The sequence below is a fragment of the Amblyraja radiata genome, chromosome 15 (genome assembly GCF_010909765.2).
Source record: "Amblyraja radiata isolate CabotCenter1 chromosome 15, sAmbRad1.1.pri, whole genome shotgun sequence".
Taxonomy (NCBI): Eukaryota; Metazoa; Chordata; class Chondrichthyes; order Rajiformes; family Rajidae; genus Amblyraja; species Amblyraja radiata.
Genome location: NC_045970.1, coordinates 38,319,132 through 38,330,695, shown reverse-complemented (window position 1 = coordinate 38,330,695; position 11,564 = coordinate 38,319,132). Strand labels below are relative to the sequence as shown.

Here is an 11,564-nt window from a genome sequence, read left to right as displayed (position 1 = left end):
TTTCTGCTAGGGGTTCGATTGCAAGAGCAAATAATAGTGGGGATAGTGAGCATCCTTGTCTACAGCCTCTAGAGAGATTAAATTTAGTTGATAACATTTTGTTTGTTAATATTCTAGCTGTTGGGTTAGAATATAACAATTTAACCCATGTACAGTACTTCTCTCCTAGTTGAAATTTTTCCATCACCGAAAATAAATATGGCCATTCTACCTGGTCAAATGCTTTTTCAGCATCTAACGAGATAATTGCTAGCTCTGCGTTAGGGATTCTATTGGAGTATATAATATTAAATAATCTTCTCAGATTAAAAAATGAATATCGTTTGGGGATAAACCCTGTTTGGTCGGGATGTATTAATTTGCTGATCACTAAGCTCAATCTATTAGATAGAATCTTAGTTAATATTTTCTGATCAGTATTTAAGAGGGCTATAGCTCTGTATGAACCTGGGTCTTCAAGATCCTTGTCCGTTTTTGGTATAAGTATGATTGTAGATTCATTTAGAGTTTCTGGGAGTTTCTGTTGAGTATATGCGTATTTGTACATTGTCTGTAGGCGTGGGGAAAGCAAATCATAATTTTTTTTATAAAATTCCGAATTTAGACCATCGGGTCCTGCCGACTTTCCGTTTTTTAAGGACTTTATTGATTCTTCAATGTCTTTTATCGTAATTTCAGCCCCTAGCAATTCTCTCTCTTTCTGATCTAGACCCGCAAACTTACAATTCTGTAAAAAATTTTCCATTCCCGTTGATTGTTCTGTTATTTTAGATGAATACAATTTTTGGTAGTATTGTAGAAATCTATCATTAATATCTTTAGGCAGTGTTAATGTTTCTCCCTTATCTGTTCTAATTTTGTATATTGTTTTTTCCCCGTCCAATTTGCGAAGTTGACGCGCTAATAGTTTTTGTGGTTTGTCACCAAATTCAAAATTTAATTGTTTTGTATGTTGATAAAGTTTTATAACTTGGTCTGAATAAATCTTGTTTAATTTATATTTCAATACTGCAATTTTATTGTGTTTTATCGTGGATGGTGCTGCTGCATTTTCTGTGTCTAATTGCTTTATTTCCATTTCCAGTTTCTGTTGTTTGGCCCTATTCTCTTTATTAAAAAATGATTGGGAAGAAATTAATGCTCCTCGTACAAATGCTTTAAATGTTTCCCAAAGAAGGGAGGCAGAGATTTCAGGGCTATCGTTAGCCTCAAAAAACATTTTAATCTGTTTTACTAGATATTCATTACATGACTTATCTTTTAAGATTTGGGGATTAAATCTCCATTGTGACTGTGTCTCTGCCATTCCGTTTACTTTGATCATAAATGTTAATGGGGCGTGGTCTGAGATTATGATGTTATGTGAGTTATTGTGAGTTATAGGTGAATGGGATAAGTTTTGAATCTACTAAAAAATAGTCTATCCTTGAGTAAGTTTTATGTACTGGTGAGTAAAATGAATATTCTCGGCCCGATGGATTTTCAATTCTCCAAACGTCCTTAATATTAGTAGTATTAATGTATGAATTTAAAAATTCACTTGATCGAGATTTTAGTTTTCTTTGAGTTGATGATCTATCCAAACAAGCATCCAATGTACAATTTAAATCTCCACCGATTATTAAGTTTTGTTGTGTACCTTCCGGGATATTGTTAAGAATTCTCTTAAAAAACAGAGGGCTATCAAAATTTGGTCCATACACATTGAGGAGAGTCACCTTTTTTAAGTGTAACTCCCCTATTATTATAATATATCTGCCTTCAATGTCTTCTATCGTTGATATATGTTTAAAGGGTATACCTTTACGAATTAATATTGCAACACCTCTTGATTTATGTGAGAATGAAGAATGGTACGCTTTAGCAATCCATTTTACTTTCAGTCTGTATTGTGCTTCCTTTTTAAGATGTGTCTCCTGGAGGAATATTATATCTGTTTTCAATGATTTTAAATGAGCTAACACTTTGCCTCTCTTGATAGGTTCATTAATTCCCTTAACATTCCAACTACAGAATTTAATTCCCTCACCCCCAATTTTTATATTCATGTCTTGCATCTTGTGATTAAGTGGTAGAGCAGATGATTCAGCACACTCAACCCTACCTTATACTTGAACTTCAGGTAGATGAATTTTAGGTCACGTCTGTTTTCCATCCGAACGTATCTCCTTAAATAAAATATGCAATTCCATTCCAAATACAAAATATAATGTGATATAAGATAAAAAAAGGTGATAGCTAATAGGGTTAGTAAAGTGTGGAAAGTAAAAAAGAAAAGCAACTACAACTACAATTAGTGCAGTTAGTGATAGCCACCCTAATGTGGCTAAGCATCTATGGACTTCCGTAGCTTTTGGTTTATAAAAATACTAGCTCCGTGCTTTCCTTGAAAGGAAAGTTTCCAATTCGATGCATACAATTTGTGGGGGGAAAGAAATATTGATTATATTCCATTAATGGTATAATTAGTAGTCTCAAATTGAAATATTAGTTTTGTATAATATAAACATTTATCAAAGATGAGAAAAACATTTTTCACACAGAGAGTGGTGAATCTCTGGAATTCTCTGCCACAGAAGGTAGTTGAGGCCAGTTCATTGGCTATATTTAAGAGGGAGTTAGATGTGGCCCTTGTGGCTAAAGGGATCAGGGGGTATGGAGAGAAGGCAGGTACAGGTTACTGAGTTGGATGAAGGGCCTGTTAATGTGCTGTACTATGTCAGGCAGCATCTGTGGAGGATAGACACAAAATGCTGGAGTAACTCAGCGGGACAGGCAGTATCTCAGGAGAGAAGGAATGTGTGCCGTTTCCGGTCGAGACACTTGCGAAATAGATAGGTGACTTTATGGGTCAGGACATTTCATCTATGGATTGTCCTTCATTGCACTGTATAATTTTTTGAGGGGAGGGGGTGTGTGGTTTGCACTAGTTTTATGGTTATTAATTTATTGAATAAAAACAAATTAGATATGATGTGCGTGATTTGCAATAATGGACCTGCGTTTTATTGCACAAATGCAGCAAGCATGAATTGTATTGCTTCCACGTCGCGACATACAAACTAAACTCTTTCTGAACTAAAATCCAATCCAGCTGTGAGCTAAAACATAGGCGTCGCCCTCGAGTTCTGTCGCTGAAGGTCATCCCGCCGCCGTTACGTGCTAGGAGACATCTAGAGGGTGGAGGAACAGCGAGGGGCAAGGGGTGTACATAGAGAAAGAAGGGAGGAGCAAGGAAGACAGGAGAGGAGAGGAGAGGGAATAGCATTGGGAAGGACAGAGCAGAGGGATAGAGGTATAGCATTGAGACACAGGGAAGACAGAGTGGGGAAAATAGAGAGACGAAGAGGGGAGATCCTAGCAAGGCAGGAAAATAGGAGGGAAGAACAGAGAAGAACATAAGAGAAGAGGGCAGAGAGAACAGCGAAGAGGTAGCAGAACAGCAGAGAGGGGAAGAGGATAGAGGGGAGGGAGGAACAGCAGAGAGGAAGAGTGGAGAGGGGAAGAGCAGAGAGCAGGAGAGTGAGGGACAGCAGAGAGGAGAGCAGAGAGAGGGATCCGCTGTAATCCCCTGCTAGAGATGGCGGCTCACCGGCTGGTGCTGATCAGACACGGGGAGAGCACTTGGAACGAGGAGAACCGCTTCTGCGGCTGGTTCGATGCCGACCTGTCCCAGACGGGGATGCGGGAGGCGAGCAGGGGGGGCGAGGCTCTGAGCGACGCCGGCTACCAGTTCGACCTGTGTTACACGTCGGTGCTGAAGAGGGCCATCCGCACCCTGTGGGCCGTGCTGGAGGGGCTGGACCAGATGTGGCTGCCTGTGGTGAAGAGCTGGCGGCTCAACGAGAGGCACTACGGGGGACTGACCGGCCTCAACAAGGCGGAGACCGCGGCCAAACACGGGGAGCAGCAGGTCAAGATCTGGAGGAGATCCTTCGATGTTCCCCCTCCTCCCATGGAAGCCGACCACGACTACTATGCCATCATCAGCAAGGTCAAATACATACGCACCTCACTAGAAATATATCTATGTTCAATATAATCAGTGCATACTAACAAATTACATTGATTTAAAAAACAAAACAATTATCAGATTTTTTCTTATCAAATATTAAACATCATTAAACAATATGTCTGCATTATATTCGCCGAGTTTAGTAAAATGCGTCACCTATATTCAGTTATGTCCATACAATAATCTGCATAACAATTTGCACTGATTTTTTAAATCAATTCTTAGATTTTATCCATATCAAATATTAAACATAGTAGCATCTAAAACCATATTTCTGCATGATAAAACGCATCACATATCCAGTTGTATCCATACAATAATCTGTGCATAAAATTTATTTGCGTCGATTTTTTTAAATCAATGATTAGATTTTATCCATGTCAACTATTTAATCATAATAACATCTAAAAGAATATTTATCGCATTACATTTGCTCAGTTAAGTAAAATGCGCCACCTACACTCAGTTGACTTAACTGTACAAATTTAATTCTTGTACATGAAAGATAATAGTTCAATTGCACTTTGGATGTTGGTAAATTCATTAAGCTGCTTGTACATGCTAAATGATGTTTTATTGAATTGTTATCTTTAATGTACAACAATTACATTTGCACAGTTAAGTAAAATGCATCACTAATATTCAGTTATATCCCATAAGAATTGAATTTTTTAACATTGGTGTACTCTGGATGCTGGTCACATTAAATTGTTGGTAGACACAAAATGCTGGAGTTACTCAGCAGCTCAGGCAGCATCTCTGGAGAGAAGGAATGGGTGACGTTGCGAGTCGACACCCTTCTTCAGACTGATCAGCGGGTCAGGCAGCATCATGGAGTTGAGACATACGAGTTCTGATGTCCAGCATCATCTGCTTACGCTGACTTTACCGATGAAGCTCTTTTTCACTGATCAGTCTGAAGAAGGAACTCGATCTGAAACGTCACCCGTTCATTCTCTCCAGAGATGCTGCCCGACCCGCTTAGTTACGCCAGCATTTTGTGTCTACTTTCGATTTAAACCAGCATCTGCAGTTCTTTCCTAAATATTAAATTGTTCATGTATATGGAGAAACGTTGTTTTATTGAATTGATACCTTTCATATACAACAATTATGCATGCACAGTTAAGTAAAATGCAGTAGTTATATCATATAGCAGTGCAATTTTAAAAAATGCATAATTTCCATAGCATTGTAATTTAAAAAAATGATCTACTCTGGATGCTGGTAATATTAAATTGTGCACGTACATGTAGAAATATTGCTGTATTAAATTGATATATTTCATCTACAACAATTATATATGCACAGTTAAGTAAAATACAGTAGTTATATCACAGCATTGCAATTTTTTTAAATTGAACAACTCTGGATATTAGTAACATTAAATTGACCATGTACATGAAGATAATATTGCTTTATTGATAATTTTCAATCAATTCAATAAAATAATATTTCTGCGTGCGCAGCACAATTAAGTAAAATGCATCAGTTATTTCCCGCAATTTAATCAAAAATGATTTGCTTGTACTCTGGATGCTGGTAATATTAAGCTGTGCATGCATTAAATGTATAGGTTAGATTCATAATTATGGATCCACATCAATTTTAATTAAACATCATTATTTTGTTAGTGTGTTAAATCAGTAAATTCATGCAGAAAAAGTGGTAAAAAAAATAAATAGAGGTGGCACAATGGTGCAGCGGTAGAGTTGCTGCCTTACAGCGCCAGAGGCCCAGCTTCGATCCTGACTACGGGTGCTGGCCTCTTCAGAGATGCTGCCTGATCTGCTGCGTTATTACAGGACCTTGTATCTATCTCCTGCGTTTAGAGGTGTCTGCTTGCATCATAATAAGCAAGAGAATCAATGTTCATGCATCAGAGAGCACCTTCACTCAAATGTCAATCAAACGTAAGCATTAATTGTTCAGTACCTCCGTGTATGTATTAACCTGTAAATTATAAACAGACACTGTATTGCAGAAACAGTTTTATATAGCAAAACACACGAGGGGTGATCTTATTGAGGTTACAAAATCATGAGAGGAAAAGATCGGGTATATGCACAGAATTTTGCCCAGAGTAGGGGAATTGAGAACCAGAGGATATAGGTTTAAGGTGAGAGGGAAAATAATTATTAGGAACCTGAGGGGTAACTTTTTTACACAAAGGGTGGCGGGTACATGGAACATGCTGCTGGAGGAAGTAGTTGAGGTTGGAATTATCATTATATTTAAGAGACATTTGGACAGGTATATGGAATGAATAGGTTTAGACTTAGAGGGATATGAGCCATGTGCGGGCAGGCAGGACAAGCATAGATGGGGCATGTTGGTCGGCATGGGCAAGCTGGGTCGAAGGTCCTGTTTCCACACTGCATAACTCTATGACTCCATGAGTCAGGCAGTATCTGTGGAAGGATTGGACAAAGATGCTGTTTCGAGCTGGGACCATTCTTCAGACAGATTCTTCTTCAGACTGATCAGTCTGAAGAAGGTCCTGACTTGAAACTTTACAAGTCCATTCCCTCCATAGATGCTGCCTGAGCCACTGAGTTCCTCCAGCACTTTGTATTTTGCTTATGATTCCAGCAGCTGCAGGTCCTGTGTCCCCATCCACAGATTTATCCACACTATTTATGTACATGCATGAAAACAACAATGAGGTGTCATCTTCATAGCCTCAACATCACCCTCCCATGGGCACAGGAGATAATCTTAGGGTTTGGTGGGAAAATAGATTCTTAAATATATAGAAAAAAATAGTTTGATAGTTAGCTTATTGTCACGTGTACCAGGTACAGTGAAAAGGTTTTTGGTTGCGTGCTATCCAGTCAGTGAAAAGACTATATGATTACAATTAGGCCATCCACAGTGTAGAAAATACAAGATAAAGGATATAGCATTTAGCGCAAAATACGTTCAGTAAAGTCTGCTAAAAGAAAGTCCGAGGGTCTCCAATAAGGTAGATCGTCCACTCTCTAGTTGATAGGATGGTTGAGTTGCCTGATAACAGCTGGGAGGAAACTGTCCCTGAATGTGGAGGTGTGCGTTTTCACACTTCTGTACCTCTTGCATGATGGGAGAAGGAAGAAGAGGGAGTGACCGGGGTGAGTGTTCCTTGATTATGTTGGTGGACTTGCCGAGACAACGTGAAAAGGGATCAAACACACTGATGTGGCCCCTAGGGGTAAAAGATCGAGACAGCAAGTGTAATAGAGCTTCATCGGTAAAGCCAGCCTAAGCAGATGATGCTGGACATCAGAACTCGTATGTCTCAACTCCTTAACCTCCATGATCATCTCCTCAGTAAAAACGGATGAGGAATCATCTAATATATCCCACATCTTCTCTCTGTGTTATGGTGATACAGTGTTAAGAAACTGCAGATACTGGAATCTTGACGAAAAACACAAAGTGCTGGAGTAACTCAGTGGATCAGGCAGCATTTCTGGAGGACGTATGGATGACATTTCCAATCAAGATACTTCTTGATACCACTCTGAAGAGGGGTCCCGGCCCGAAACGTCACCCATTCCTTCTCTCCAGAGATGCTGCCTGTCCCGCTGAGTTTCTTCAGCTTTTTGCGTCTATCTTCGGTTTAAACCAGCATCTGCAGTTCCTTCTTACAGAAGATACTGCTTCAGACTGATTCTAGAGGAGGGAAATAAATCTGGAAGAGAGGAGAGGCAGGACAAAGCATGGCAAGTAATAGGTGGATAGACAAATTAGTAGAGTAACTCAGCGGGTCAGGCAGCATCTCTGGACAAAATGGATGTGTGATGATTTGGATTGGGAACACTCTTCGTACTGTTGTAGTAGATGGTAATAGGCGGACAGTGATGAGGGGTTTTGATAGGCAAAAAAGACACAAATGTTGGAGTAATTTAGCTGGTCAGGCATCATGCCTGGATATAATGGACAGGTGGTGTTTTGGGTTGGGAACCTTCTTCAGACTGATGTGATTGATGGTAATAGGTGGACACAGATGGGGGGGGGGGGGGGTGATCGGCAAACAATACAAAGCGCTGAAGTAATTCAGCAGGTCAGGCAGCATCTCTGGAGAACATTGATAGGTGACGTTTCGGGGCATGACTGTGGTGCTATCCAAGGTGCTGAATACAGAATATCTCATGACGCTAAAGTTTTCCGCTTGATCAAAAAGTAAATCAGGAAAGGTACAGCAATAACGTGCCCGAACCGTGCGTGGTTCTCGAGTCTGAAGTTGTGTCTGAACTTGAGACTGAAGTAATGTCTGTTCTTTCAGGACCGTCGCTACACTGACCTGTCGGAGGAGCAGTTGCCTTCCTGCGAGAGTCTGAAGGACACCATTGCCCGTGCCCTGCCCTTCTGGGAGGAGGAGATCGTGCCGCAGATTAAAGCCGGGAAGCGGGTGCTGATCGCAGCTCACGGCAACAGCCTGCGAGGAATCGTCAAACACCTGGAAGGTGAGTCACGGAGTCGTATAGCATGACAGGCTGTTCGGCCCAACCACTCCATGCTGGCCAACATGTCCCATCTAAGCCAGACCCACCTGCCTGCGTTTGGGTCATATTCCCCTAAACCTTTCCTAACCATGTACCTGTCCAAGTGTCTTTTAAATGCTGACAAAACACTCAGCAGATCAGACAGCATCTTTGGAGAACATGGGAGGTGGCGCTATGGTAACCCTTCTTCAGACTGATTATAGGGTTTCAACCCAAAACATCGCCTATCCATGTTCTCCAGATGAAGGCCAGTATACCAAAAGCCTTCTTGATCATCCTATCTACCTGTGACGCCACTTACAGGGAACAGTGTACCTGCTCGACAACACTTTCAGGGGCCTGCCATTCACTGTGAAAGTCCTGCCCTAGTTTGACTTCCCAAAAATGCAGGGCTTCACACTGGTGCTGGTGCGGTTCTGCACATTAACACATTTTTGCTTACAATTAACTAGCGTTGATGGGTGATCGATGGTCGGCGAGGACATACTACATCTGTGCTGTATCTCTAAACTAAACTAAGGCCATTTATAGTGCATTGAGTGTATGGGTGTTGGATTACGACAAGGACATATTCTCCTTGGAGGAATGCACGATTAGATTAAATAATTATTTAATGAGGATATAAATTGCCTTAAGTCTAGAAGATTAAGCAGTGATCCACCTGAGGTCCTTTGAGGTAACTGAATGATTCAAAAGACATAGACAAACTATTTCCTCTGTGGAGTTTCTTCTAGGACAAGACTGCATCAGCCTGATGTCAGGAGCAATTCCCGGTGCAAAAAATAACAATGAAAATCTATAACTTTCTCCATGTGAAAAGTTCTTAAAGCTCTTTGTAGTTTGCGAGTTGCCGCATTCTTTTCAACCCTTATTCAAGGCCACTGTGCTGGGGACACAAAATGCTGGAGTAACTCAGGCAGCGTAGTGGCGCAGCGGTCGACCCAGGTTGGATCCTGTCTAAAAGTGCTGTCCGTACGGAGTTTGTACGTTCTCCCTGTGACCACGTGTGTTTTCTCTGGATGCTCCGGTTTCCTCGAGCACTCCAAATATGTACATGTTTATAAGTTAATTGGTTACGGTAAAATTATAAATTGTTTCTAGTGTGTATGATAGTGCTAATGTACGGGGTGATCGCTGGTTGGCGTGGACTCAGTTGGCCGAAGGGCCTGTTTCCACACTCTATCCGTATAGACAGCATCCATAGTCAGGATCGAACCCGGGTTTCTGGCACTGTGATGCAGCAACTCTACCGCTGCGCCACCATGCCGCCCCTATGGGACATTTTGAATGCGTGGGGCCGAATGGACTGCTTCCATGCTGTGTGGCTCTAGGGCAGGTTTGGGAAGGTGAATGGAGGGTTGTTCCTGATGCCGTGGTCTTTCCCTTTGATCTGCAGGCATGTCCGAGGAAGCCATCATGGAGCTGAACCTTCCGACGGGAATCCCCATCATGTACGAGCTCGACAAGAACCTGAAGCCAGTCAAGCCCATGCAGTTCCTGGGAGATGAGGAGACCGTGCAGGCAGCCATGGCTGCCGTAGCAGCCCAGGGCAAAGCTAAGAAATGAAGCTCGGCACAGAGAGAGCTGTGTAGAAAGATCAGTAGAACCCCACCGTACAGCTTCTCAAAAATATTCTATAAATGGTTCTGCAAAACCATGAGACCACATAGCTCCTTTGTTTTAGAACACAAAGTGCTGGAGTAATTTGGTGGGTCAGGCAGCACATCTGGAGGACATGGATAGGCAACGTTTTGGGTCAGGACCTATCTTCAGAGTCTGAAGTACACAGATGATAGTGGAGGCCAAGTCATTGGATATTTCTAAAGCAGATGTTGGCAGGTTATTGATTAGGAAAGGCGTCAAAGGTTATGGGGAGAAGGCAGGAAAATGGATCAGCCATGATCGAATGGCAGAGCAGACTCGATGGGCTGAATTGCCTAATTTTGCTCCAATGGTCTTATGGTAATGGATCATATACTCCAAAGATGTTGCCTGACCCGCTTCATTATCCCAGTATTTTGTGTTTTATGCAAGACTCCAGCATCTGCAGTTTCTTATGCCTAGCTCACAGTTGTATTGTCTTGAATCACCATATCCAGTGTTTGGTGAGCTGGCTTGATGTGTCCTCTATGCCCTTTTCCATGTCTTCTCTCTCTCATTTTGGCTTCTCCTCTTTGTCCTCCCTTCTCCTTTGTCTGTTGGAGCATATGACCTGACAGGTATATAAAATTATGAGAGGCATAGATAGGGTAGACTGTCTAAACCTTTTTCCCAACATGGAAACAAATCAAATATTAGAGGGCACAGCTTTAAGGTGAGAGGGGCAAAATTTTAAGGAGATGCATGGGGCAGAGGGAGGTAGGTGCTTGGAACGCACTGCCAGGGGTGGTCATGAAGGCAGATACGATAATGGTGTTTAAGAAGTTTTATATGTACAAAAAATGATCACAAGCTGCATTGAACTTAGAAACATAGAAAATAGGTGCAGGAGTAGGCCATTCGGCCCTTCGAGCCTGCACCGCCATTAGTATGTACAGGCTTGGCCATTTTAATTGTTGGGGCATAAGAACACTTTGGATCAAGATGATGCATCAAGATCGCCAACAAGATCATTAGTCCCGTTCACCTTGACAAGGGAAGAGTAGAGTTGGCACCCGTGCATCGGCGAGAGATGGTGCTGGGGCTTTGACATTGTCCTGCATGAGGTGGGGAATGTTCATCTGTGCTTCTTGGGGCGGCACATTGGCGCAGCGGTAGAGTTGCTGCCTTGCAGCACAGAGACCCAGGTTTGATCTGGACTACAGGCGCTGCGTGTACAGAGTTTGTACGTTTTCCCTGTGGGTATTGTCCAGGTTTTCCAGTTTCCTCCCACACTCCAAAGATGTGCTGATTTGTTGGTTAATTGGCTTAGGTAAAAATTGTCTCTAGTGTGTAGGATAATGCTAGCGTTTGGGGTGATCGCTGGTCGGCACAAACTCGTTGGGCCGAATGGCATGTTTCTGTGCTGCATCTCTAAAGTCTGGTTGCATCTCCTGCTGTAGCTGACTAGGCCTATCTGTGAC

The 11,564-nt window shown here is 41.9% G+C and overlaps 1 protein-coding gene across 1 annotated transcript; it reads left to right on the top strand.

Moving 5' to 3' along the window:
* The first annotated feature begins 3,164 nt into the window (after positions 1-3,164).
* pgam1 (phosphoglycerate mutase 1) lies at positions 3,165-11,315 on the top strand. The gene is made up of 3 exons (XM_033034105.1): positions 3,165-3,994; positions 8,283-8,463; positions 9,899-11,315. The coding sequence occupies exons 1-3, from the start codon at positions 3,581-3,583 to the stop codon at positions 10,066-10,068; spliced, it is 765 nt and encodes a 254-aa protein (XP_032889996.1). The 5' UTR covers positions 3,165-3,580; the 3' UTR covers positions 10,069-11,315.
* The last annotated feature ends 249 nt before the right edge of the window (positions 11,316-11,564 follow it).